The 27593-nt window shown below is 38.8% G+C and overlaps 1 protein-coding gene across 4 annotated transcripts in view; it reads right to left on the bottom strand.

Annotated features, from left to right (window-relative positions):
• Positions 1-27593, bottom strand: part of CROT (Carnitine O-octanoyltransferase) — a 160754-nt gene that overhangs the window by 118197 nt on the left and 14964 nt on the right. For all 4 annotated transcript variants that reach the window (XM_067149186.2, XM_067149185.2, XM_068228089.1 and 1 more), the window contains exon 2: positions 655-924. In XM_067149186.2, the coding sequence (XP_067005287.2) occupies positions 655-921 (267 nt within the window). In that variant the 5' untranslated portion in view covers positions 922-924. The remainder of the gene's footprint in view (positions 1-654; positions 925-27593) is intronic.

Genomic DNA, 27593 nt, shown 5'->3' with positions numbered 1-27593 from the left:
AATTACCTGACACGTACTGAAAATCTGATTCTGACAGCCTCTCTGTGGTCTGAAACCACACTGGTTTTCATCCAACTTCCTCTCAATGACTGATTGGACCCTCCCTTCCAAGATGCCAGTAAATACTTTGCCTGGTATACTATCTCTAATAATGGTATATTAATTAATTACAATTCTCCCCAAATAAGAAAATGCTGTATCTTACTATGAATTGAAGATGTCTTATTGAAAGGTGCCAAAAAGACAGAAGAGAGTAATTATGCAGTGACCAGAATATGCTTGCACATATCTGACTACGGCTGGACCACCTGGTATAGGAAGTGTGTGACGAAAATGATAGGTGTTTCTTAACATCACATTTCATTGTCCTTTTCCTATCATGCACTAGCACACAATTTTAAACTAGTGTCATACACTACATGTGTGATCAGCAATGAACGTGTTCAGGACTTTTCCCTGCCAAGTGATTACTGCTCAGCTAGGCAGGCTGTAGATTTTAGAAGGTATGAAATCAGTGTGATGATATCTATATTGCAAGGCTTTTTTGTCCAGAGAATAAAATAAAGATAACTCTCATGCAAAAACAAAGTGAAGATTTGAAAGAAACTCATATGATCATTAAACAAGATACATCACGATCTGGTACCTTCTTACCCAGTTCCGCTGACCAGCTGCTCGTTGTGCCAACTTCTCATGCAACACTTTCCCTTCACCCTTCTCGAACTCCCGAGCCACACGTATTGCTTCTGAAAATTCTGTTGCATCTTTCATAAATGGTTTCAATGATTCAATGTATCGGTTTATAGTGTGATTGAGTGAAGGCAATGGGAGGGATGGAAGGACTTCATCCTTTCCAAAAGTAGTAATATCACTATCATCAGGCAAAACAAACACCTGCTCCACTAGACTCTTCTTAGGCATTTTCTGTGAACAAAAAGCAGTTTAAAGTCAGACAGCACATTCTTTAAAGCAACTGGAAAGGACAGTCCAAAAAAAGCAATAAGGATAAACTGTACAAATGATAAGTTTGTCCTTATTCAGCAGTGTTATCATGTTTGTCCTTATCTCTTCTTTCTGTTATGCTTTCTGTATATTAACCTACCAAGTTGAGTTTTATCTGTCATGTATGTTCCTGTCTTCTTTCCTAACTTCTTGTCTTTGATGTGAATCTATGGAAATTCGGATCTCATATAATATTTAGTACTGAGAAAGGCATCGAGGAATGTAAGGAGGATTTGGAAACAATAAAGGTCAGTATTAGTCAAAATTATAATGTTTCCTGAGACTGGGCTTGGATTTCTCTCGCATATCATTTTTTTATCCTGGTCTCTCTTTGCAAAACTAAGTTAAACACATTTCTAGCTTTTATGAACACGATAGCATGGCTTCTATTGGTTATATAAATGCATACTTTACTATATTGTATTATTAAGTGATACCTGAATGAAAGTGATATTAAAGTTTATTTTTTATCATATTATGAGGTGATCAGTTGTAGAACTCATCTTATCCACCATAGGTGATTTTTGGAATAACCAACAAAAACACACTGCTAATTCAATCTTTTTAACGAACAACTTTCACCGATTTTAATGTTAGCTTATGTCTCTCTGATATGAAAAAAAGAAGTTAAATAAAGATTTGACCCATACATTTATTGTAATTTAATTTGGATAAAGCAAGTCTGAAAAAAGTATCTATATATATAAAGCAGAATGTATGTATGTATGTATGTATGTCTGTCTGTCTGTCTGTCTGTCTGTCTGTCTGTACCTTATTACAAATCCATAATGTACCACCAATCTGAACCAAATTTGGTACACTTACCTTTTAGGACCCTGCAGGTAACCCCATCTACAAGAAATTTTAACATCCCTCTCCAATCCCTACATTTAGGCCCTTTGGCACGTTAACATAGGCTAATATAGGCGAAATATTCAATTTTTTGAACAAGGACAAGACAAAGCTCATTTTAAGTCTCACGATGCGTAGAACAAAACTCGGTGAGGCCCTATGGGCCCCGAAAACAATTTTTTAAGGGCCTAAAACCAGCCGTTTAGGAGATATTGGCATCACACTACCCCGCTCTAGAAACTGGATGAAGAAATGACCAGCAGTAACCATGACAACATCAGCTCAAGGATTGTACAGTAGAATACAGGTCTGGTGTTTGAAGTAGGCACGTGCGTAAATGTAGTCTAGGCCAAGGAGAGATTCTGCTACACATGATTGTCTCGAGAAAAGCACTGTGGGGGTAAGCAACCCCACGGATTGTGATCGGGAGGGGGTGGTATATACAGTATAAAAATAATCAAAAATAGTGTCAAAACCATAGGTTTTGGGGTCGCTGAGATGAACAGTGACACTCCGCATGTCGTTGAAGTCCAAGTTCAGTTCCCATCGGCATGGTGGTGAGAGGGGCTGAAAAAAGTCCAAAATGGTCCAGTTTATGGATTTATGTGTGTGCACACCTCTGAGCGGGAATAGAAAAGGGATGAAGTATAAAAGTAATAGGAAACGACCAATATTAGAATCCATAGTTTTTGGCATCACTGAGATGAATATTGACACTCCAGATGTCGTTTAAGGCCAAGTTCACACGCATCGGCACAGGGATTATGGATGAATGTATGTTCCAGCATAGCTTTCAAATGAACAAACAAACAAACAATGACTGTGGGGGCAGGACTACCCAAACCCCGTGACTTTGGATACCGTTCAACTCATACTTCAGGCCCAGTCGGAATGGAGCTTGAGAAGGGGTGAAAAAAGAATGTCCAAAATGACCGAGATTATGAATGTATATGTTGTATTCCAGCATAGATCTCAAATAAAATCGGTTCACACATGACTTACTGAACTATCTGAACAAAAATTACGTGGTGTAAGACACCCCTAGCATGCCTGGTGGGTGACAGTCCCAGTAACAGCTGGAATCAAGTACATCAAGTACATGCGACACGTAAATACATTATGTTATAAATTATTTTTATTATAGTTTGAAAGGATCAATTACTTCCCAGACAATCTGGGCAGCCTCAAGGAAATACGTTAAGGCAAAACAAAATAGTTTCAAGCTAAAACATAAAATTATACACATAACAATATTTCAAAATAAATTTACAAAAGAGTTCTCAATCAACGTCACATGAAGAAAACTTAAAACACTTGAAATAAGTAACATAAATCCTAAAAATAAAAGGAGTGAAAGAGAAAATTACTTAAATTGTAGATATACGTGTGTACAAAATCTTCCAGAATAGCTCACAACTAAACTTCATACAAATACGAATTACTATCTCGAAAAGATACTGGAGGAGTAAAACACCTTTTAGCAAAATAAGGGAGGGAATGGCGTACACGAATAATCGAAAACGACCAATATTAGCATCGAATCCATAGTTTCCACGGTCGCTGAGTTATACTGGGGCACTATGGATGCTTTTTAAGTACCAGTTTAGCTGCGTAAGCATGGCGAAAAGTGGTGATGAAGAAAATGTCCAAACTTACCGATATTATTTTGATTAACGAGAAAGAAAATAATCTATAAGACTTGAAATTAAACACAACAATAATTTCCAAACTACAAAACAGTTCTTAATCAGTCATCGTAATAACAAAATCTAAAAAATTATCTTCGCGCATAATTAACGGATAATAAAATACCTAAAGGAAACAAAAAAATGCCCGGGCAGCGCCGGGTAATATAGCTAGTGTTAAATAAAGATTTAACCATAGAGTTACTGAATAATACGAATAAGCCTGAGATCCATCTTCAGTCTCACAATACTGAGATGTATCTCATACACAGAAGAATAAAAACACTTCTCATAGTGACCTCTGTGCCAAGATACATCTTGTTAGTGGATTCTCTCGGAGAAACATTTCCCGATATAGACAAATACACCAGAGCTTCATCTCACTGAATGGAGAAGGATCTGAAATTTGTTCAGACTGCCCAGTGGGTGACTCAAAGTGATAGAGAGCAGGCCAAAAACATGAAACTTTGCGCTTCCTTTCTCCCTTACCATCATTTTGAAATAAACTAAGCCAGAAGAAATTTAAAAAATGGAGCTAGAGCATGAGATGTTCAAAATGTTTCCTTTATTACAGGGTGTTTATTTATTCGGCTGCAATACCAGCCGACAGATACGACAGCCAGTGTACGATACACCTCTCACGTAAAACTTTATTCATCTGAATGGCGAGATGTATCTCAAAAATGACTTCAGTCTCAATCCTCTTCTGAGATCTGTCTCACAAGATGCATCTCATTTTCATTCATATCATCCACATTGCAACTTAATAATTTAATTTGGATAAAACAAGTTTTGTGGCCAACTTATGGATAATATGAGTTCTGCAGACAAAGGATATGTATAGTAAAACTTTAGTTGCAAATAACGTAACACTGAATATATGTATGTCTCAGTCTGAAGACTGATGGGATCCACACAATAACTCCACCATCAGCTGTCATAGAGGGCCTAGACTTCACTGAAGATGCATTCACGGATTTTTTTTTGGCTTTATGTTGCACCGACACAGATATGTCTTATGGCGACGATGGGACAGGAAAGGTCTAGGACTGGGAAGGAAACGGCCGTGGCCTTAATTAAGGTACAGCCCCAGCATTTTGCCTGGTGTGAAAATGGGAAACCACGGAAAAACCATCTTCAAGGCTGCCGACAGTGGGGTTCGAACGTACTATCTCCCAAATACTGGATACAGGCCGCACTTAAGCGACTGCAGGTATCAAGCTCAGTCATTAACGGAAAATGAGGAGTGAGGTAGTATCCTGTTGCTTTGCTCACTGAGCCAGAAGTTGCTATTACATATCAGTCTACCAAGTCCATTAAAATGTGTACATCAATCAACCCTATGATCAACATTTTCACACCATTCATAACAGGGACTGGCTACATAAGAATGGCATTACTAGCATTGCTCATACATCAGTGACTTTTGTATTATCAGAGCCAAGGATGAGAGACTGAGATAGGTCAATGAGAGTAACAAATTTGTTCTAGCCCATAACATAAGACAATGTGCACTGTAAACCAGGGATGTAGTGATGCCGTAACACACCGGAATGGAGCCCAAAACCTATCTGGAAAAGGAGGAATGCAGTCTGAAAAAAATTTCCTTTTTCCTTGGCTGAAGTTTCTTTGTTTTATAATACGTTAATGTTTTAAACCTCCCGCATTATTTCAAAGGTCCACAGTGAAGAAATTCAGTATCTAATCATACTGCCAACTGTATTTTTACCTACACTGCTTCATAAATCTCTGAAATGTGTGATACTAATTATTACTTCAAAAATCCAAGTGCGACAGAACTTTTTATTTTTAAATTAGCGGAAACAGTGAAAAACATCTTCATTAATGTTTTGTTTTTATTATTATTATTATTATTATTATTATTATTATTATTATTATTATTATTATTATTATTTTCCAGATACTCTAGAAAATTATTAAGACATATAACTAATTGATAGTGCTGGTGGTAAATATGTCTCAATACTTAAACCAGTTAGAGCTTACAAAACTATTTTAAATACAGTAGGTGGATCACCCATTGAGTTAAGTTAACACAGCACAATATATTCTAATGTTTTGCTATAGCTGAGGGTTGCAGTTTTCTTGCCCTTCTGATTTTGCATTTTCTTCAAATAAACAGATGCATATTATGATTATATAAATATTTACAACTAATTTAATACAATTATCTTTCTGTTTTAATTGATCCAAAGCCCTTCTAAGCAACTCGTTACACGGATGTTCATATTTAATTTTGTCATTTCACGAGTGAGTCTGAAACCTATTTCTGTTTCCACTACAACCCTGCTGTAAATACTATGTCTCACCTGCAAAGGCCTGGTAAAAATGTTTATGATATAGTTGTTTGAGTCATCAATCCATAAACTTGTTTGATGCAGCTCTCCATGCTACCCTATGCTGTGTTAACTTTGTCAAATCTGTGTAATTACTACATCCTACATCTGCTCAAATCTGCTTGTCATATTCATACCTTAGTCTACCCCTACCATTCTTGCCGCCTATACCTCTCTCAAAAACAAACTGAACAAGTCCTGTGTGTCCTGTGTCTCCTATCATTCTATCACTTCTTGCTGTCAAATTTGGTCAAATCGATCTCCTCTCAACAATCTGATTCAGTATCTCTTCATTCATGATTTGATCTATCCACCTCAACTTCAGCATTCTTCTGTAACATCACATTTCAGAAGTTTCTATTCTCTACCTTTCTGAGCTAGTTATCGTCCACGTTTCACTTCTGTACAATGCCACGCTCCAATACACATCTTCAAAAACATCTAATTCCTATATCAATGTTCAAAGAACAAATCTGTTTTCTTAAGAAAGGCCTTCCTTGCTTGTGCTAGTCTGCATTTTATGTCCTCTTTACTTCTGCCATCATTAGTTCTTTTACTACCCAAGTAACAATATTCATCTACTTCACTTAACACTTCATTTCCCATTTTAATATTTCCTGCATCACCCGATTTCATTCGACTGCACTCCATTACTTTTGTTTTGGACTTATTTATTTTCATCTTGTACTCCTCACCCAAGACTTCGTCCATAGCATTTAGCAGTATCTCCAGATCTTCTGCAGACTCAGATAAAATAAAAATATCATTGGCAAATCTAAGGGTTTTGGTTTCCCCTCCTTGGATTTTAATTCCTTTTCTAATTACCTCTTTGATTTCCTTTACTGCCTTTTCTGTATTATTGAAAAGGGGCAGGGATAAACTGCAACCTTGCCTCACTCCTTTCTGGACTGCTGCTTCTTTTTCAAAGTCCTTGATTCTTATCACTTCATTCTCAGTATCTTAACCTGATCACCTTCAGAATCTCAAATAGCTTGGTTCAATCAACAATATCACATGCTTTTTTAGATCTATGAATGCCATGTTTGTGGGCTTGTTCCTCTTTATTCAGTCCGCTAAGATCAGACATAAGGTCAGAACTGCTTCACGTGTTCCTACATTTCTTCTGAAGCCAAACTGATCTCCTAATTCAGTTTCAACTTGTCTTTCTATTCGTCTGTAAATAATACATGTTAAAATTTTACAGGCGTGAGATACTAAACTAATGGTGTGGTAGTTATCACACTTAGTCAGCACCATCTTTCTTGGGAATAGGTATAACAACATTCTGCTGAAAATTGGATGGCACTTCTGTATAATACACCTTACACACAAATGATATTAATATAACAATAATTATTATTTTGTGTGGCTATTGCTAGCCTAGTGCAACCATTTTAAGGAAGACCCTCCAACAAGGGTGGGAGCATATGGCATGTAAGGAAGACTGCATGTTATTGAGCTGGAGGATAGTAATGTACATAGTGAATGAGTTGCAGATATGTTGGGGACAGTATAAATACCCAGTCCCTAAGTCTTAGGAATTAACCACTTAAAACTAAAATCCCCAACCCACTTGGGAATCGAACCAGGGGCAGTCTGAACACAGAATACTATCAACCAATCACCATTGATCAGCATTTATAGCACTTGCCCAGGCAGGAGATTCCCATCTATCGTTTACTTAGTATTTTCTTAAATAATTTCAGAAAATTTGGAAATTTATTGAACATCTTCCTTGGTAAATTATTCTAATTCCTAACTCTAATTTGTACTCTTGAATTTCAACTTTATCATTATATTATGATCTTACCTACTTTTAAAAACATCAATCAAACTTATATATCTACTAATATCATTCCACACCATCTCTCCACCGACAGCTCAGAACATAACCACACAGTCGAGCAGCTCGCCCCCTTTCTCCCAAGTTTTCCCAGCCCAAACTTAGCAAACATTTTTGTAATGCTACTCTTTTAACAGAAATCACCCAGAACAAATCAAGTTTATTTCCTTCTTCTCCAGTTCTCAAATCAAATAATCCTTGTGAGGATTCCATACACTGGAACCATATCCTACCTACGGTCTTACCAAAGACGTACTGCATATGACCTCCATTTACATCCTTACTACAACTCCTAAATACCCTCATAACTATGTGAAAAGATCTGTACCCTTTATTTACAGTCCTGTTTATGTGATTACCCCATTGAAGATCTACTCTTATTTTAACATCTAGGTACGTAGTGATCCCCATGAGGAACTTTCACCCCATCAACACAGTAATTAAAACTGAGAGGACTTTTCCTCTTTGTGAGACTCTCAATCTGATTTTTCACCCTGTCTATCATCATACCATGGTCTGCTGTCCATCAACAACATTGTCGAGGTCTTTTTGTAGCCAGTCACAATTCCGAAAAGAAAAAAAAACCCTATCATGGATTCCAATTCTTTATTTATACTATTAATATATATAAGAAAACATAAAGGTCCAATAATACTGCCCTGAAGAATTCCCCTCTTAATTATTACAGGATCAGATAATTCTTCACCTACTCTAATTCTCTGAGTTGTTTCCTAGAAACCCTATCAAATGCCTTAGATAGGTCAGTCATGATACAGTCCATCTGACCTCCTGATTCTAAAATATTTGTTATATCTTGCTGGAATCCTATAAGTTGAGCTTTAGTGGAATAATGTTTCCTAAACCCAAACTGCCTTCTATAAAACTAGGTGGTAATTTTGCAAACATGTCAAATATAATCAGAAAGAATGCTTTCCCAAAACTTACGTGCAACATATATCAAGCTGACTGGCCTGTAATTATCAGCTTTATGTTTATCAGCCCTTCCTTTACACATAGAGGCTACTACAGTATAACAACTCCCCATTCATTTTGTATAGCTCCTTCATGCAAACAATAATCAAGTAAGAACTTCCGATATGAAACTATATCCCAACCCATTGCCTTTAGTATATCCTAAGGATTATTATCAATTATACCTGCTTTTCTAGTTTTCAAATTTTGTACCATATTTTAAATGCCTTTGTTATTCATAGGTAAATTTTAATACTTCATTTTTATTAGTCACCTCCCCTACCTGAACATTATCCTTGTAATCACCAATCTTTACATACTGTGAAATGAATACTTCTGCCTTCTGAAAATACGGGTGGGTAGCCGAACACTTTCTAGGAGAAGATTCCAATGAAACAAGAGGAGCAGCATTGTCTAAGAAAAGATTATATTTTTATGTTCTGTAGATGATCCTGGATTTCTGTCTGGAATGACTGAAGACATTACTGAAATAGTTTATAAATTCACTTTAGGTCATATATTAAGGGTCTTAAAAATTGTGTTCTACCATTTTTCGTTTCCTGAAATCTGATAAACTTTCTCGGGAAGGCTGTGATAGCTGAACAAAATCATCTCTTGCTTCTCACCGAGGTCGCTGTGGTTTGCTGGTCTGAATCCCGACCAATGCATGTGGGATTCTGAAATGATAAGTCACATTCCTGTAGATTGTTCTGCAAGAGAAACAGGAGTTCCAGTGGCTATGCTCACAATATCCACAGGCACATAAATCTACAAGTTCAGTTTGCTTTCCAGTTCTATACCTCAAAACATTTGTAGATTTCTATGAAGATTGTAGATTTCTTAGATGTCTTGAAAGAAAAAACTACAAAAACAACTTCATATTTATTTATCGTAAGGCATTTTGTGTCGGGAGTGTTCGAGGACATGTTCGGCTTAGCTGGTGCAGTCCTTGTAAGGCAGGCCCTCCAACGAGTGTGGGCAGCATTTGCCATGTAGTGGAACTGCATGTTAGGAACAGTACAAACACCCAGTCCTCAAGCCAGGAGAAATTACCATTTAAGGTTAAAAGTCTCTGACCCAGCCAGGAATCGAACCCAGGGCCCTCTGAACCAGAGGCGATTATGCTTACCATTCAGCCAAGGAACCGGACAACTTCATACTGAAGTAATCATGACTGGCATGAAGGAAACAAATAAAAGCTGGGCTGAGTAGCTTGGATGATAGAGCTCAAACTGGCAGGTTTGATCATAACTAAGTCCTGTGGTATTTGAAGGTGCTCAGATACTCCAGCCTCATTTCGATAGATTTACTGACATGTAAAAGAACTCCTACAGAACAAAATTCCAACCCCTCAGTGTCCCCAAAAAAGGAGTAAAAGTAAATAGTGGGACATAAAACGAGTATTATTATTATAATTCAACAAATAAATAGAAAATATGCACTACAGATTGCATTGATGTAACTTACTGAAACAAATGACTGAGCCTCCACCCAATCAATGCTTCACTGATCATTGAGAAACATGTGTGGCAAACATATTATACTGAATACATATAACTGATACACAGGCAGGTGGCCAGTCAACCCCATGGATTATTTGAAGCAGAAGGAAGTCTGAAATTCATAGAAACCATTGATGAAATTTGGGTCCACTATTTTATCCCCAAATCTTGACAGTCAACAAGAGAGTGAGAAAATAGCAATTCTTAAAACTAAAAAAAAATTAAAAATACAATGTCAATGGGGGAAGTACTGGCAACTTTCTCTTGGGGCCAAAAGGGACTTACATATACTGATTTCCGTTATGTTCTACATTTGGTATCAACAGAGCATAGCCCAAGTTGTTACCTACAATGAGGGGTTTGCAAGAAGTGTGAAAACTGTCTGCACATATCGTTTGTTGTTGCCATGGGTAAAATGGGTGCTGTTCACAGGCTGTCGTAGTGAAAGGATATTGTAAATGGACAATTGTCCGACTCGTTGGCTGAATGGTCAGCGTACTGGCCTTCGGTTCAGAGGGTCCTGGGTTCGATTCCTGGCCGGGTCAGGGATTTTAACCTTCATTGGTTATTTCCAATGGCCCGGGGGCTGAGTGTTTGTGCTGTCCCCAACATCCCTGCAACTCACACACCACACATAACACTATCCTCCACCACAATAACATGCAGTTACCTACACATGGCAGATGCTGCCCACCCTCATCGGAGGGTCTGCCTTACAAAGGCTGCACTCGGCTAGAAATAGCCACACGAAATTTAAAAAAAAATGGACAAATGGCACCTATGTGAATAACTAACAAGGAAAATGCAACATGCTAAAAGTGGAGAAGCTCACTGTCAAAATGAACCAGGGGCCGCCACACATGAGCTCCAAAGTTTGGTAATTTCTATTGTAAATGGGGCTCCAAAGCAAAGGGATAGTCACTGCACCTGTACTAATGAAGGTAGGCTATTTTCATGACAGTATAAGAACTGGACCTCTGCTGATAGGCGAAGGTTTGCCTGCTCCTACGAGTCCCATTTCCTGCTTCATCAAATGGATGGATATTGATTTGTCAGGAGAGAGACAATGAAAAACAAATATCCTGTAACCACTCCTGAAAAAACACAAGCTGATAGCAGCAGCATTATGGTCTGGGGATTGTTTTTGTGGCATTCTTTGGGAACACTCATCCATGTGGATGGCACTCTCAACTGATTTGGTTATGAATCCAGCCTTGCTGATCACGTCCACTCGTACATGATGATTGTCTTCCTTGGGATAGATGGGATTTTCCAGCATGACCATACGACATGTCACACAGCTAAAAATGTCAAATAGTGGTTGGAATGTCATGATTCTGACTTCCACATACTTTTCAGGCCTCCTAATTTCTTGGACTCAACCAAACTGAGCATCTGTCAGACCACCTCGATTATCATGTTCATGTTCATTCTATGGACCCTCTGCCAAAACCCTCCTGCAACTATGGAATGCACTGCAGATAGCATAGTTCCAGATAACATTAACAACCTAACAGCAATTCATGAATCATTCTCAGCCTGTCTAGCTACCTTCTGCCCTCCCATCAGTGATATTAGTAGGTGGTCAAAATAATGTGATTTGGCTGTATATCTATTTATTCATATAAAATCATCGTTCTCCTTGTACTCTTTTAATATTAACCAGATACTTGGTTTTTATATTGGACAGAACATCTAATGGCCTATATCATGTTCAGTTTACTTTTTGCCTGTTACAGCATCACGGGAAAATATATAATAGATTTTTCTGAATCTTAGCATTTAAATTCAGGATAAGAGTGAGTATGATCTCAGCTATATGATGCTTAGCAGCTCTTGTATGGTTGGTTTTACAGAAAAATTGCTGATGACAAAATTTATTTTGAATTACTAACAAACTTTTCTGTTCTATACCTTTTTCTGATACAGAGAAAAAGGAAATAACAGTGGTGGTCATATGAAAGTCCAAGGGCCGGTATGTATCTCTGAAAAGAGTTGCCATGGAGATCATACCGGTTGTGGTTTAAATGCTTTGTACACATGACTGTACTTTTTTAATATTAAACAGATACTTGTTTTTTTAAAGCATGATTTTGCACCCTGTATGAAAGGGAAGAGGGTCAGAAAACACAAACAGAACCAAATGCACTAAAAACTCCATTTATAATAGAACTACATTATATCTGGTGCCGAATCTTAAAAAATTTGGACGAATAATATGCATATCTGAAAGACATTTAACACTTACTGTACAGTTGATTTAACGCTGAGAAGATTTTCATGGTCATCACATGGAAATACTATTAGGCACTTGGAAGGCACCACAAACTAACTATTGCAGCCATTATAAATCTGATTTAATTGTATGTGAAATTAATGAAAAGTGACTATCATGAATTCTATGTATAATTGCCAATCTGAAGGGTGTTTCTCTCACAGCCAGCTCCTTGTTGCCTATTCCCAGGTTAGATCACATGCCTTATTCTACCCCAGAAAAGGTTATCTTCCTCTCCCATTTCTCCCACATTCTGGTAGGGTTGCGAGCGTGAACTGTCTCGCACATGTGAACTTGACCCTGTTACAGCTAGGTGCCCTTCCCGGCATAACCCCGTGTGGAGGGATGTATACACAATTGTGTGTTTCTGAACTGGTAGGTAATAGGGTGTGTTGTGTGTGTATGAAGAGGTGTGTACTGAGATAAAACACAAGGTTTCCAAACCAAAGGAATTAACCAGATAAAACTACAATCCCTGACTCAGCTGGTAATCAAACTCAAGACCCTCTGAACCAAAGGTCACAATGCTGACCATTCAGCCAAAGATCCAGACCAGGGAAGGATATCTAACATTGTGTATAAAGAAGTCCTGGAATAAAAGACATTTGTAACGAGGCTGAGCATCAATTTATCATAGCAATCAAACTTGGAATAATAGGTTGGCAGGAAGAAATGCAAGTGCAACATTATTTCAATTTTTGGGTTTTCATAAGGCCTAAATGTATTATAACCATATCCTGATTTGTGGTTTGTAGACAAGTACTCTACCCAAGATACCCTCCAATAGAAACAAAACCTTGAAACTTGAAGACATTAAAGTAATATTCATACTTTGAAGTTTCAATTCTATGTAGAATACTCAATAAATGGTTGACAAAAATATAATCATGCACATTCTAAGTGACTGTCCTGTTAATGATGGGTGCAAGCGCTAGTTAGCTCTAAACACAAGCATGTGAATGAGAAAGTGATAATTGTTGTTTAAAGGAATACAACAATGATACTAACAGACTTTGATAAGATTAATCATAGGATCATTAATCCATTCCCATACAGTGATGGACATAGCCATTATCATGTATTTTTTTTTAATGAAAATGCATTACTGTGATGATTAATTTATTCTGATTGTGATTTTTAATATTACATTCATGAGCTATATGACTCTCATAATAACAAGGATATTTCTTTAATTATAAAGTTAATAATTACATGTGGCTATTTCTAACCGAGTGCAACCCTTTTAAGGCAGACCCTTCGATGAGGGTGGGCGGCATCTGCCATGTGTAGGTAACTGCGTGTTATTGTGGTGGAGGATATTGTTAATTATAAAGTTGCTTCTATAAAATTGGAATCTTCCACATAGAATGCCGGGCTGAAAAGCTCAAGATGGTAGAAGCGCTGGCCTTCGGAACACAAGTTTGATCTCAGCTCAGTCCAATGGTATTTCAAGGTGTTCAAAAACATCAGCCTCATGTAGATAGATTTACAGGTAAAATTAATAACATTATTTATTATTGTTCATTGAGTTCCCCACTTCCATTCTCAAACCCCAAATTGTATCACAATTTTGGAATTTTTTTTTTTTCTTCGGGGTGTTAGGTCGTGTAATACTGTCAGTGGAAAACTTTCTCCTCCCCCCTTTCTTGTTTATGTGGCCTGGCCTTACTCGTATTATGTTTGCAAGCTGTGTTTGTCAATTGTCTATCTTAATCTGTACGTGCTTGAATGTATGTTTTATCAGGCTTCTAATTTTCCCTTCCCATAATAAAGTGATTATTTTTCCCTTTGTCCCGCATGGCTCCAGAGTAATTGGGAATGTCTTCTTGCTCTGGACGTTCGCTTTGTCCTCCCTCTCTTGCCTCCATGCCCTACTGCCAAGCCCCTCGCCCCTTGTGGCTGTCCAATGAAAGAGGAGTTGCTTTAACACGTGACCTGGTCCGCTCTTGGGCAGGTTGGCGGTTTATTGTGCTTGGTGTCTTTTCTTGGTCACGAGCAGAATGCTGCACATTGCGGGCTGGTCCTAAAGCGGCTCGAACTGGGCAATCTCGGGTGTGGAGGTAAGAAAGCGAGACCTTTACGTTTCCCCTGTGCAATGTAGATGTTGGGAAGGGCTTGAGGTAGTTGAAAAGATTTTATTCACTATGTGTAAATATACTTTGTATGAGTGAAGCCCCTGTTAGGTTAAAATTTTTAGGGGCTGAGGCCCAGGTTTGATGTAAGCCAAGCCTTGTTTAGATTCAAGCATTATGTACTATAAGTACAGGCCGTGAAAGCATTAATGGCAACATTATATACTACTGTCTGCTTGGACTTATATTTCCTTTAGGTACCTTCGTCCTTATTGAATTGGAGGACAAATGAATGTAAATATGGTTAAACTGATCTTATATTGTTCTGACATATTAACTTTCGAAGGCTTGTAATTAACTTTGGTAGAAGACTATATGCTTCTCATGTTTACTCCGTTGAACTACGAAAGGTGCTAGTGCATCTTGGGAAGCCTTAGCTTTTTCTTATTACTACCGAGCTCGATAGCTGCAGTTGCTTAAGTGCGGCCAGTATCCAGTATTCGGGAGATAGTAGGTTCGAACCCCACTGTCGGCAGCCCTGAAAATGGTTTTCCGTGGTTTCCCATTTTCACACCAGGCAAATGCTGGGGCTGTACTTTAATTAAGGCCACGGCCGATTCCTTCCCACTCCTAGCCCTTTCCCGTCCCATCGTCGCCATAAGACCTATCTGTGTCGGTGCGACGTAAAGCAACTAGCAAAAAAAAAAAAAAAATTCTTATTACTCTTGCTGTGTTTAGCCCTGAGCTTGTTCTTACTTTCTTGTTATATGAAGTGTTTTTAACTGGATGGTTAATGCCAGATTTTTCTAGAATTACCGGGTTGTAACTTGTTATTGAGCAGTTTAGGAAAGCCTTCCGAGTGAAATATTGTGAAATTATGAAGGCTTATTTTATGAGGGCTGGACCCATCTGTTATGTATTACTACGTTAATCGGTTGGTTATGTAAGAGAACTTGTCAGATTGTATTACTATGCAAGTGCTTGTTGTATCCTTTTTATTCTTTTTAAGGCATACTGTTACGAAGTAAAGCAAGTAGTCCCTTTCACCAAAAGAAATGGCATTATTAACTTATTGTGCCTTCCACTCCAGCTCCTAAGGCCCTCTGCTTCTTTCGAAACAGCTACCGGGTAAATTGCTGGTACAGAACTGGTAGCAGAGCGTGGTTGAATGTAGCTGGCCTAGTACCAACGAGTGTAGGTGACCTTTTGAGAGGGGGTAATCTGAACGTTTTTCCGTCGTGGGGTTCTCTGAATTACTTTTTTCATTTAAACGGCAACGCGAGATGTCGCCTACCCGGGGTCTCGCCGACAGGAGGAGCTTCTACACGAACTAGCGATACATAACCTAGAATCCAGAGATACAGTTAAAAATGATGAAGCATTATTAAGATCTAACTTAGACAAGGATATCACTATACTGACGGCAAGGATGGCAGTGCCGTGTCCCTGATCGATGCACATTTAACTAATATTCTTTCGGTTATGGATTTCTTAGAGAGTGATGTGGCATCAAGCCACCAGTTAAGGAAAGTCCAAGGATATTTGACTCATTACGTCCATCATATTGGAGACCTGCTTTCATTAGATTTAAAGGAGGAAATAAGGAGCCAAGTTAAGGACTTGGAATATAAAGCTGTTGATCTTTTAGAGAAGGTTGATTTGTGGCTAACTAAGTTGGTTGTTAAAACCAAATCTGCCTCTCCGGTTTCTGCCTTAGGTGGAGACGAGGTGGGTAAACCTACAGAGAGTACGGAGTTTGTAGAGCAGCAACACTTGCTGTCAACCTTATCGTCGAACATTTCAGCATTTTCTAACATTCCCCATCCCTTAACTTTAATGTTAAAAGGCGCGCCCTATTACTCTGTTAATTTGGCAGGTGATGTGTTTTCCTTTCTCTGCTTCCTCATGCAATTTCAGGACCATGCGCTAGTTCTTGGCATATCGCATACTCAAATTTTACAGATAATTTACCAGTTGGTGGTCGGTGCTCTATCTGAAAGAATAGTTAATGCTATTGCCGAGCAAATGTGTCTCCAACAATTTCACGCTTATCTCCTAATTCACTTCATTCCTGCTCGGGCTCTAAATTCTTTCATTCAAAAATATTATATTAGGGTGCAGCATATTGATGAATCGTTATCGGATTTTATTTCAGATATCAAATTTTACGCTTGGGTTTTCGCTCTGCATTTCTCGGAAGAACAGATTGTTTCAACCATTGTCGCGGGTATATCTCCCTCATATAGTTCCTGCTTATGCTTTGCGGCTCATCCCCGCAATTTTTCCGAATTGGAGGCGATGGTGGTCTCCGCGGAAGGAGTTCGGCATGCAGACTCTCTACGTGTGGGGAGCGATTCATTTTCGTTTAATGCTACGAGGGCTTCTGTGTCTCGGAAACCGGCCACTAAAAGGAAATGCTATGTCTGTGTCTCCCTAGAGCACTTGCGAAACCGTTGCCCTTCTCGGCCTTCGGATGTGCGGTCACCTCGTGTGGACACTAACACGAGTGTCCCCTTTAGGACTGGTGATGTTGTATGCTTTAGATGTCGACTCGCGGGCGAGGCATTGTCCTGGAACCTCATGTTCCACTTGACTAAGAAAGGGGGCAGTCGTGGATCTCTCCACTGACGGACCCCCTGTTGATCATCGTGCTCAAGGGGCCCCGATAAATCGCCCTTCGGTAACATGTCCAGCGGAGTGCTTAAAGATCACCGCCGATGTTAAAGGTAGTGCTCCTTATATTCAAATCAAACTGGGGAACGAACCTGTGTCTGTTCTGTTGGATTCTGGCAGTGTGATTTCCCTCGTTAGTGAAAGGTGGTATGCTCCCCATAAAGCGATCTGTTAATTTTTGGATTTGGAACCCATTTCCTTTTCTTGTGTGTGTTGGCCAACTCTTCGAAGGTCGAAATCAAGGGCTTGGTTAGAAGTAAAATTTGCATTTCAAATTTTTCTTGGAAATTCCCGTTCTATGTAGCTAAAGATTTGTCGTGTCCTGTCATTCTGGGAACAAAATGTACTAGCTGACTCTCTTAGTCAAATGTTTTCTCCTAATGATGTTCAAGAGGACGATTCTTTGAATCCCACCTCCCGTAACCCGTTGTCTATTTCTGGGGCAATATTTTCCGACACTCCATTGTTGTATCACGACATTGCGAAGGTTCAAAATGAAGATCCTGTATCACGACCTGTGATCCAAGAATTAAGGAAGGGAAATTCTGTTGCTCCTTATATCTTGAGAAACGGGGTCTTGTGTTGTCCTTCTCATCATGACCAGAAGATGAAGGTGGTGGTGCCCGCCGTCCTGGTACCCATGATATTTAAATACTATCATGAAACTCCTCTCGCAGGTCATCAGGGAGTCTTTAAAACCAGAGAGAAAATTAGAGAGAACTTTATTTGGAAGGGGCTGGATGGGGAGGTTCGTGAACTGGTTAAGGCCTGTAAAATCTGTAGGATTAGTAAGCCCACAGCTAATACTAAGGTTGGGTTTTTGTCGTCTACCCAAGTGACTCGCCCGAAGGAGCGTATTTTTATCGATTACGTCGAGCCTCTCCCCAAATCCAAAGGGGACGGGAATAAGTTTGTTTTGGTTTGTGTCGACGGGTTTACTTGTTTCACGTGACTGTTTCATACTAAGGTTGCTACCGTGGACAGCAGAGTGAGGTGTTTGAAGATGATTTTTTCTACCTTCAGCCCCTGTCAGTTTTTAGTTTCTGATAATGCCAGAGCTTTTACCTCTAATTTGTTTAGGAAGTTTTGCTTTAGCCTCTCCATCTCCCATGTAAACACCTCAGCGTATTATCCCCAGCCGTCGTACGTGGAAAGGGTGAACCGTAATTTACGTTCTGCCCTCACAGCTTTTCAACACGAGGATGTTCTGAGGTGGGATGCGTCCATCCCCTGGTTAGCCTTCGCTTTCAACTCAGCTATTCACGAGGCCCATAAGATGTCGCCTTGTGTCTCCCTCCCCCTTTTCTTCACCTTCTTTCCTCCTTTCCTCCACACCCGTGCATGGATATTTTCTCTGGCATGGCGACCTGATTTTCCCCCGGTCCATCCTAGAATCTTCAAAAATTTTAAAGATATTAATAAGAAGATGTACAATATTAGAAGGATCAACCTTTTCAATACTCCGTTGTAAGTTGAACTAAAAAGAAGTCACAACTTGTTTATTGGGACCGGTTTCGACACATTACAAGTGTCAACTTACAACGGAGTATTGAAAAGGTTGATCCTTCTAATATTGTACATCATCTTATTTCTCTATTCAATACGGAACGATCATGAAGTTTTTAACTTTAAATTTAAAGATATTGTCGGCTCTTCGTTTATTGTTCCAGCTGTTTGGAGGATTCATTGTTCCCGAGCTCTCTGGGAGAGCCCTTCGGCGGAGCTTGTTGGTGCTTCTACATCTGTTATGGACAATTACAATGCATCTGGAGCCTTATTCCTGCGGAGTTGTTTTTGGTTATTTCATCGTGGATACCTCGCCTTCTTCACAACCACTCTTCCTGCAAGATGGGTGGTTCTGAGGACCATGTGGGGATTACCTACCTCAAACTTTTCGGCCTGCTGAGCCGAATTTTTTATTCTCCTGTTTCGCTGCCAGACTTTCGAGCTATCATTGAATGAACTTACATTATGCAAAGGAATCCTTCCTTAGCGAGAACATTGCTCGCAGTGGAATCTGTGCAGTTTCATGTGCTTATATAAAATTGTTGCTTATGAGCTTTCAAGAATGACTGAACCTGTGTTAAACATTGAAGCTTTTATCGAGACTTCTAACCCAACTTCGTCTTTTAAGGCGGGGAGGTCTGTGCCGGTGGAAAACTTTCTCCTCCCCCTTTCTTGTTTATGTGGCCTGGCCGTTCTTGTATTATGCTTGCAAGGTTTGTCAACTGTCTATCTTAATCTGTATGTGCTTGAATGTATGTTTCATCTGCTTCTAATTTTCCCTTTCCATAATAAAGTTATTATTTTTCCCTGTGTCCTGCATGGCTCCAGAGTAATTGGGAATGTCTTCTCACTCTGGAGTGTTCGCTTTGTCCTCCCTCTCTTGCCCCCATGCCCTACTGCCAAGTCCCTCGTGGCTGTCCAATGAAAGAGGAGTTGCGTTAACACGTGACCCGGTCCGCTCTCGGGCAGTTTGACAGTTTATTGTGCTCGGTGTCTTTTCTTGGTCACGAGCTGAACACTGCACATTGTGGGCTGGTCCTGCAGTGGCTCGAACTGGGCAATCTCGGGTGTGGAGGTAAGAAAGCGAGACCTTTACATTTCCTCTGTGCAATGTTGATGTTGGGAAGGGCTTGAGGTAGTTGAAAAGATTTTATTCACTAAGTGTAAATATACTTTGTATGAGTGAAGCCCCTGTTAGGGCTGAGGCCCAGGTCTGCTTGGACTTATATTTCCTTTAGGTACCTTCATCCTTATTGAATTGGAGGACAAATGAATGTAAATATGGTTAAACTGATCTTATATTGTACTTACATATTAACTTTCGAAGGCTTGTAATTAACTTTGGTAGAAGATTATACGCTTCCATATGTTTACTCTGTCGAAGTATTAAAGGTGCTAGTGCATCTTGGAAAGCCTTAGCTTTTTCTTATTACTCTTGCTGTGTTTAGCCCTGGGCTTGTTCTTACTTTCTTGTTATATGAAGTGTTTTTAACTAGATGGTTCATGCCAGATTTTTCTAGAATTACCCAGTTGTAACTTGTTATTGAGCAGTTTAGGAAAGCCTTCCGAGTGAAATATTGTGAAATTATGAAGGCTTATTTTATGAGGGCTGGACCCCTCTATTATGTATTACTACGTTAATCGGTTAGTTATGTAAGAGAACTTGTCAGATTGTATTACTATGCAAATGCTTGTTGTATCCTTGTTATTCTTTTTAAGGTATATTGTTACAAAGTAAAGCAGGTAGTCCCTTTCACCAAAAGAAATTTTGGGCATTATTAACTTATTGTGCCTTCCACTCCATCTCCTAAGGCCCTCTGCTCCTTTTGAATCAGCTACTGGGTAAATTGCCGGTACACTTACTATAAGCTGACATTTAAAGTTAAAAACTTCATTATTGTTCCGTATTGAATAGAGAAATAAGATGTACAATATTATAGGGCAGGATCCACCTTTCAATACTCCGTAATAAGATGGTAAAAAGTAGTTACAACCTGTTTAATGGGACCGGTTTCAACACATTTTAAGTGTCATCATCAGCCAATTAGCGAAGATCTTAAAATAACTAGCACATTGAATACAGGCAAAAAATTAACATTGTATCATAACGTAGCAATTCAGTAAATGTTCAAAACACAATAATCGCTAATTGGCTGATGATGACACTTAAAATGTGTTGAAACCGGTCCCATTAAACAGGTTGTAACTACTTTTTACCATCTTATTACGGAGTATTGAAAGGTGGATCCTGCCCTATAATATTGTACATCTTATAAGCTGACATGTTTCGAACCTGCAACCAGGATCATCTTCAGAGCAATAACAAAGATTTTTATTGCAACTGTCACTCCATAGTAACTAGACGCAAGATAGAGAAGACCTGTTAGTTATGTAGTTCATTCCAGGGCTTCCAGGGTCAAGGAGAATGATGTTGAAGAGTTAACTCTGGAGGGTAACCATGATCTGCTCAGTATATAGACATCCCCTCTGTTAAAATTGTTCAGGAGTTTAGCAATTTTTAACGCCTCATGAATGATTCTAGGTATGCTTCTCTTTATAAATGACAGAAGTTGCATCAAACATTATTTGATGGTCATTATGTATGGTATAATCTGCCACAGAAGACTTCTCTAGCTGGAAAAACGTAAGTGCCTGCAATGTTCCTTAACCCTTGCTGCTACCTTCCTACATGTTTGGTCAACACAAACCAATCCACAGGAGCAAGGAATCATATATTTTCCAGCACAATTCAAACCAATAGGATCTTTAACAGATCTCAAATAAATGCTTATGATGATTTTAGAATTAAAGATGGTCTTGATATTGTGCGTGCTGAGAATATTGCCAATCCTATCCGTGACAAACTGTATGCATGGCAAGACTCAAAGGATGAGAATCACATGACAATCTGTCTTTTGGATTGGGGTAGCACTTCGTCAATCTGTTCCCTTGGGTAGCCATAGCCATTGCTCAGGAATGTTCTGGTTAGGAACTCATCACAAACCTCCCTTGCTCATCTGATAAGGGTGTTAAAGCACAGCACGCTTTTGGCAAGAATGGTGATGAGAGGACCCATGGAGATGTCTATTAGTATGGGTGGGTTTACGGTACACTGAATGACCTAAAATTCCATCTGATTTCCTAGAAACTAAAACTCCAAGAATGGCAAACATCCTCCACGTTCAGTCTACATAGCAAATTTAATGTTTGGATGTATGCTGTTCAAGTGATCCAAAAATATGGATAATTCGTGTTCACCACAGGGCCAGATAAATGTGTCACGGACATATCTCAACCAGATGGAAGGCTTGGGTATGCGAGACTGAAGACGGTGCTCTTCAAAATCTTGCATATAGAAATTAGCAACGACTAGTGCCAATGGCGATCCCATGGAAACACCATCCATTTGTTCATATATTGCACCATGAAAACTGAAATACGTAGTGGACAATCTGCATCTCTTTCCACTTTCAATGTTGTGTCTCTGTTCATTAGGGTTCCAGTCATGGACACCTTGCCTCTATTGGATAAAATAATAATAATAATAATAATAATAATAATAATAATAATAATAATAATAATAATAATAATAATAATAATAATAATAATTATTATTATTATTATTATTATTATTAAGTGAGATGTCAAATCAATAATCAGACAAGAAGGAAAGAATTTTCCAATTTTTTCTTAAAGCAAAGAAGATAGTAGGTAATTCAGAAATATCTGATGATGTGCTGAGCAATTGTGGAATATGATTTTGGTGTAAGGGGAGTTAATTCTAACTGGGGTGCTTGGTATTCAAACATGAATTTTCCTCCTCTAGAATCACCAGTGATGAAAAATAACACTAAAGGAGTTTAGTTAAAGGAAATAATTTATAACTTAATGCAAACTCTTATAGGTCCAAAATTCATCATTTAAAATGTAAAGAAATTATCATATTACTCATGGTGTTTTAAAGGGAAATAATCACATGTGAATGGGATCATTTAACAGAGAAAGAGGAAAGTCTGAGCCTTCAAAGAATGAGGGTATAAAGCTTAAGAAAGGTGAGGGGCATAGGGCAGGAAAATGATAGACTCCCTAGTTTTCACCAACTTAATACCATGTGGATCAGAAGAGGACAAGAATTGACCAAAGGAGGTTAGATATGAAAGATGAAAGAGAGGAGTCAGGCACAAGCAGGTGGGAATAATGCTAGACTCAGCTATGTACGCCCCCCACCAAACTTACAATGGCAAGAGTCACATTACGTAAGTTGTCAGCCCCTGAGAAGGAAGAAATGAGTGAGCGATAATAATATAAAAATATTCCACATTTAACATTCTTTCAAATACTATCAATTTCAAGTAAGATTGGAATTCCAGAATTTGCTCTGAAAAGGATTTCTAACACCCAGTGAGTACAGAGACAAGTGACTAACCAGATGAGTTAAACAGCCAGTGAGTGAATAAACCAAATCAGTTTCTTGTTATTAGCCTGTCTCCACATTTAAAAAATAGAACAACGAGTGATTTCTCGATTACATAAAATCAGTTTCATGGTCTGTATCGCACTTCAATAGATTCACAATAAATACTTAATTGTGAATCTGATTTCTCGATGTTCAGATACAAATCAACAACCACAAGTTTTGGCAATGGTTCCACACTCCATCACTCTAATTTTACTTACAGATACTTTAACATACTCCCGATGTTTCAATAGCATACAAGGAACAAGTTAAGGGGCAGCATTATTGGATCCGAGCCCAATCTGGAATGCAACAGGAGAAAATGATCAGTTGGCCTTGCTGACTACAACATAAGTCAGACAGGGTATCAGAAAGGAAGTGGTAATGGCTTATGAAAAGTTATCATCCTAGCATTTGCCAGCAGTTAAAATGGGGGACAATGGAAAACTATTCAGGACAACCAACGGTGGGAATCAAATCAAATGTAATTTCAAGCTCATGAATAATGGCTATCACAGCCAGAGCTTAGAGATGTTGAGAGAGAAAATACAACTAGCAAATCAAAAAGTAAAGAAAAATCACCTCCATATAGGCCATGAAGGCCCCTGGAGAAGTGAAAGGTAAAGGCTTACACTTCATGTAACCTCTGCACAAGTGGGACAGAGTGGTTAACTCAATGCCCAGCCCCCTTTGCTGCTAGGAATTAACTGGTACTCATTTTTGGTGTAGGGTGGGTGAACATCGGGGACATGTGCTGCTCCAGAAGTGGAAATCTTGTTTCTTAAATATTTTGACTTCCTAACAGAGAATCAAACCCATGTCCTTCCGAGTGAACTGAGCATGTCTTTACATCTTCGACTACACAGTCCCTAGAAAATGCAAGTAGCTAACTTTAAATCTTATGATTTTGAGATATAGGACCCAAAGACTCAATGGAGTCTTAACATGAGCATGCTGGAGTGAGTGGATCCAATGGTAGAGCCCAAGTTGATGGTTTGATCCTAGCTCAGACCGGTTGTATTTCAAGGTGTTCAGATATGCCAGCCTTCTTTCAGTAGATTTACAAACATGTAAAAGAACCCCTGTGGAACAAAATTTCTGACAGCTCAGTATTTCCCAAAAATAAATGAAGTATCTAAGAAAATTATTTAACATTAGCATGGGGATGTGCCTTTCTATTTTGAAAATCTCACATGTATTAACAAGGATTTGTACAGCAGCTTCTTTGACAGTAACGTAGAGACAATCTCCTGAGTAACCAAACTTGCTGTGTTTGAAAGTCTTTTGTGGATTTGTGGGCTCAGTGTAAGAATAGGAAATCTGCCACCTGAGCAGTAGCCCTAAATGCAGATTATTGATATTGACTGATTCTGAAGATGGGTCCAGTCTGGAATCTAAAAATCAAGCCACCATAATGAGACAAAAACATCTTTTCCATCAGAAATGAAGGCTGAAGAAGGAGGTCTATTACAGATTCAGCAGCATGTGAATTGAACTGTGATGATAATAATAATAATAATAATAATAATAATAATAATAATAATAATAATAATGTATGTATGTTGGGTATTCAACCCGAAGGCCGGTTTGATCCTCTACAGCTCCACCAACAGTGCCATAGATAGCCTAGGTGTCACTGAAGAGGCATACTAGGGAAGTGAGGAGTGAGGTAGTTTCCCCGTTGCTTTCCTCACTGAGCCAGAAGTTGCTATTGCATATCAGTCCGCCAAGCCCATTGAAATGCATGCACCAACCGACCCTATGAGCAATATTTTCACACCATTCATAACAGGGACTGGCTGCATAAGGAACTGTATTACTGGCATCGCTCATACCTCGGTCACTTTCATATTGTCAAAGCCAAGGATGAGACTGAGACAGGTCAATGAAAGTAACAAATTTACTCTAGCCCATACCAGAAGACATAGTGAACTGTAAACACTACATCCTGCCAAAAAGGAATAATAATAATAATAATAATAATAATAATAATAATAATAATAATAATAATGTAATAATACTGTGGTATCAACCTTCTAAAGTGGTGCCATCTGGGCCGCCTGTCTACCAATTTTGACTGTGGTGCTATCTAGCAACAAAAGTGGAATTCCACTGGAACTGATACTATGGCAATGTTAATTTAATTTTGTTAGGTGACACTGACAAGAAACATTCAACTCGCTGGAAACGGGGGTTTCATTTGCTTATAAGACTGCATACACAATGAAACCCAGAAGAGAAAGATGGTAGCTGTTTTTCCTATATACAGGTACTGATATATATTAATCTATATAAAATCGTAATGACCATGTGTCTGCACATTGACTATTTTGGTGAAATTTTCATTCAGTTTCCTGTTTCAGGTGTAATAACGACCATCTGCATAATTTTTAGCTCTGGTGCCTGTTTGTTTGTCTGTTTGTCTGTCAGAGTTCTTATAACTTGAAAACTACTGGATACATTTCTACTAAACTTCATATTTTTTTAAATTTTTTTTTTGCTATGGGCTTTACGTCGCACCGACACAGATAGGTCTTATGGCGACGATGGGATAGGAAAGGCCTAGGAGTTGGAAGGAAGCGGCCGTGGCCTTAATTAAGGTACAGCCCCAGCATTTGCCTGGTGTGAAAATGGGAAACCACGGAAAACCATTTTCAGGGCTGCCGATAGTGGGATTCGAACCTACTATCTCCCGGATGCAAGCTCACAGCCGCGAAACTTCATATTTAGAATCCACCTGAAGTATTAGCATGCTTTATGACATCAGTCAGCGTAAGTTAGAAGATACTGCCTAACAGGAAGTTTATTGAAATCATAATCGCACATACCTCTTAATCTTCTTCTTTGCCAGAATTGCACATCACGACCATGTTCATCCCCAGGCCGTCGAAAAGAAATCTCCTTTGAAGATCGCTCAGTATTTTTTTTGTACTGGGAGAAGCTCCTTTCTATGTCACATGATGTCACAGGAGTGTATTTAAACATAGTCAGTTCACTGCTGCTTAGCTGCGGGTCGTTTTTGCCTAAACCATATCCATTACCCTCTAAAATGGCACCAATTCTGCACAATGTCGCATATCCTTCATCTGCACTCAGCACCTTACTAAGTTTGTTCTTCACCACAACTGACACTGTACCTCTTGCTTGTCCTACTTTGGATACCATGTCTTTTACTATTCACAAACTCTCACATAATTCTAAACCAGCAGTTTCTAGATGACAGATAGTTTTCGATAGAGCTCTATAATTAGAAGAATTATATACTAATTGTCCCGACAAATCATTGGAAAACAGTTCCTGTGCAATTTTTCTACTGTCAAAGAAAAATATATCTACTACACTATTCGGAAATCCTTCTTTGAAACTCGACGCAGATAACACGTACCCTGTTAACGATGCCTCAATTTAAACAAAAATGCTGAAATTATAACCAAGTATGACCTTATATCATTAAAATGAGCAAAATATGACCAAAACAATACGAATAGCCAAAATATGCATTTATAGGCAACATCAAATTGCTTTAAACGTGGTCAGGGACCCGTCATTCAAACTTATTTTTCAGATTTTGGGTAAAATGAGCTCAGTAAAAAAATATGACTTTTCCTTAACATCCGAATCTTATGTATGACTTACTATCTGGAGACAAACTGCGGGGAGGTATGGTAACCCTAGCACCCCTAGGGCTGAGGTGGGAGAGGCTGAGATGTAAAAATAATCGAAAATAGTGTAAAATCCATAGTTTTCGTGGTTGCTGAGAAGAATAGTGTCATTCCGGACGTCGTTGAAGTAATTCTTCAGCCCCCATTAGCATGGAGATGAGAAGGGGTGGAAGAAAAATTGTCCAGAATGACAGAAATTATGGATGTATGAGTGTTTCCTCCAACACAGCCCTCATACAAAATTGGTACACATATGACTTACTATCTGAAACAAATACTGTTGGGCCAAACACCCCTAGCACTCCTAGCGGAGGTAGTGAAACATAAAAATAAATGAAAATGACTGATATTAATGTCGAATACCATCGTTTACGAGGTTGCTGAGTTGAACTGTGAAACTCTGAATGGTTAAGTCATACATATGGGTGCATTTGGTTATGTTCCAGAATAGCTCTCAACGAAACTTGGTACACATATGACCTACCATCTGGAAAAACAATAGTATGGAGATGAAACATACCAACCCCCGCTGGGGGTGGGGAATGGGAGGGGATGGCATTTTAAAATAACAGAAAATAACCGATATTAATGTTGAATCCATTGTTCATGTGTCGTGAGACTTATTGTGATGCTCTGAATACCGTTTAAGTCCACGTTCAGCCTCCATTGAGAAGGGAGGCTGAAAGGGGTTTAATTCATCTAAAATGACTGAGATTAGAGTTGAATCCACTGCTTT

Source organism: Anabrus simplex, chromosome 6 (genome assembly GCF_040414725.1).
Source record: "Anabrus simplex isolate iqAnaSimp1 chromosome 6, ASM4041472v1, whole genome shotgun sequence".
Classification (NCBI taxonomy): domain Eukaryota; kingdom Metazoa; phylum Arthropoda; class Insecta; order Orthoptera; family Tettigoniidae; genus Anabrus; species Anabrus simplex.
Note: the sequence above shows the minus strand (reverse complement) of the source record. Positions and strands in the feature narration are given on the sequence as shown.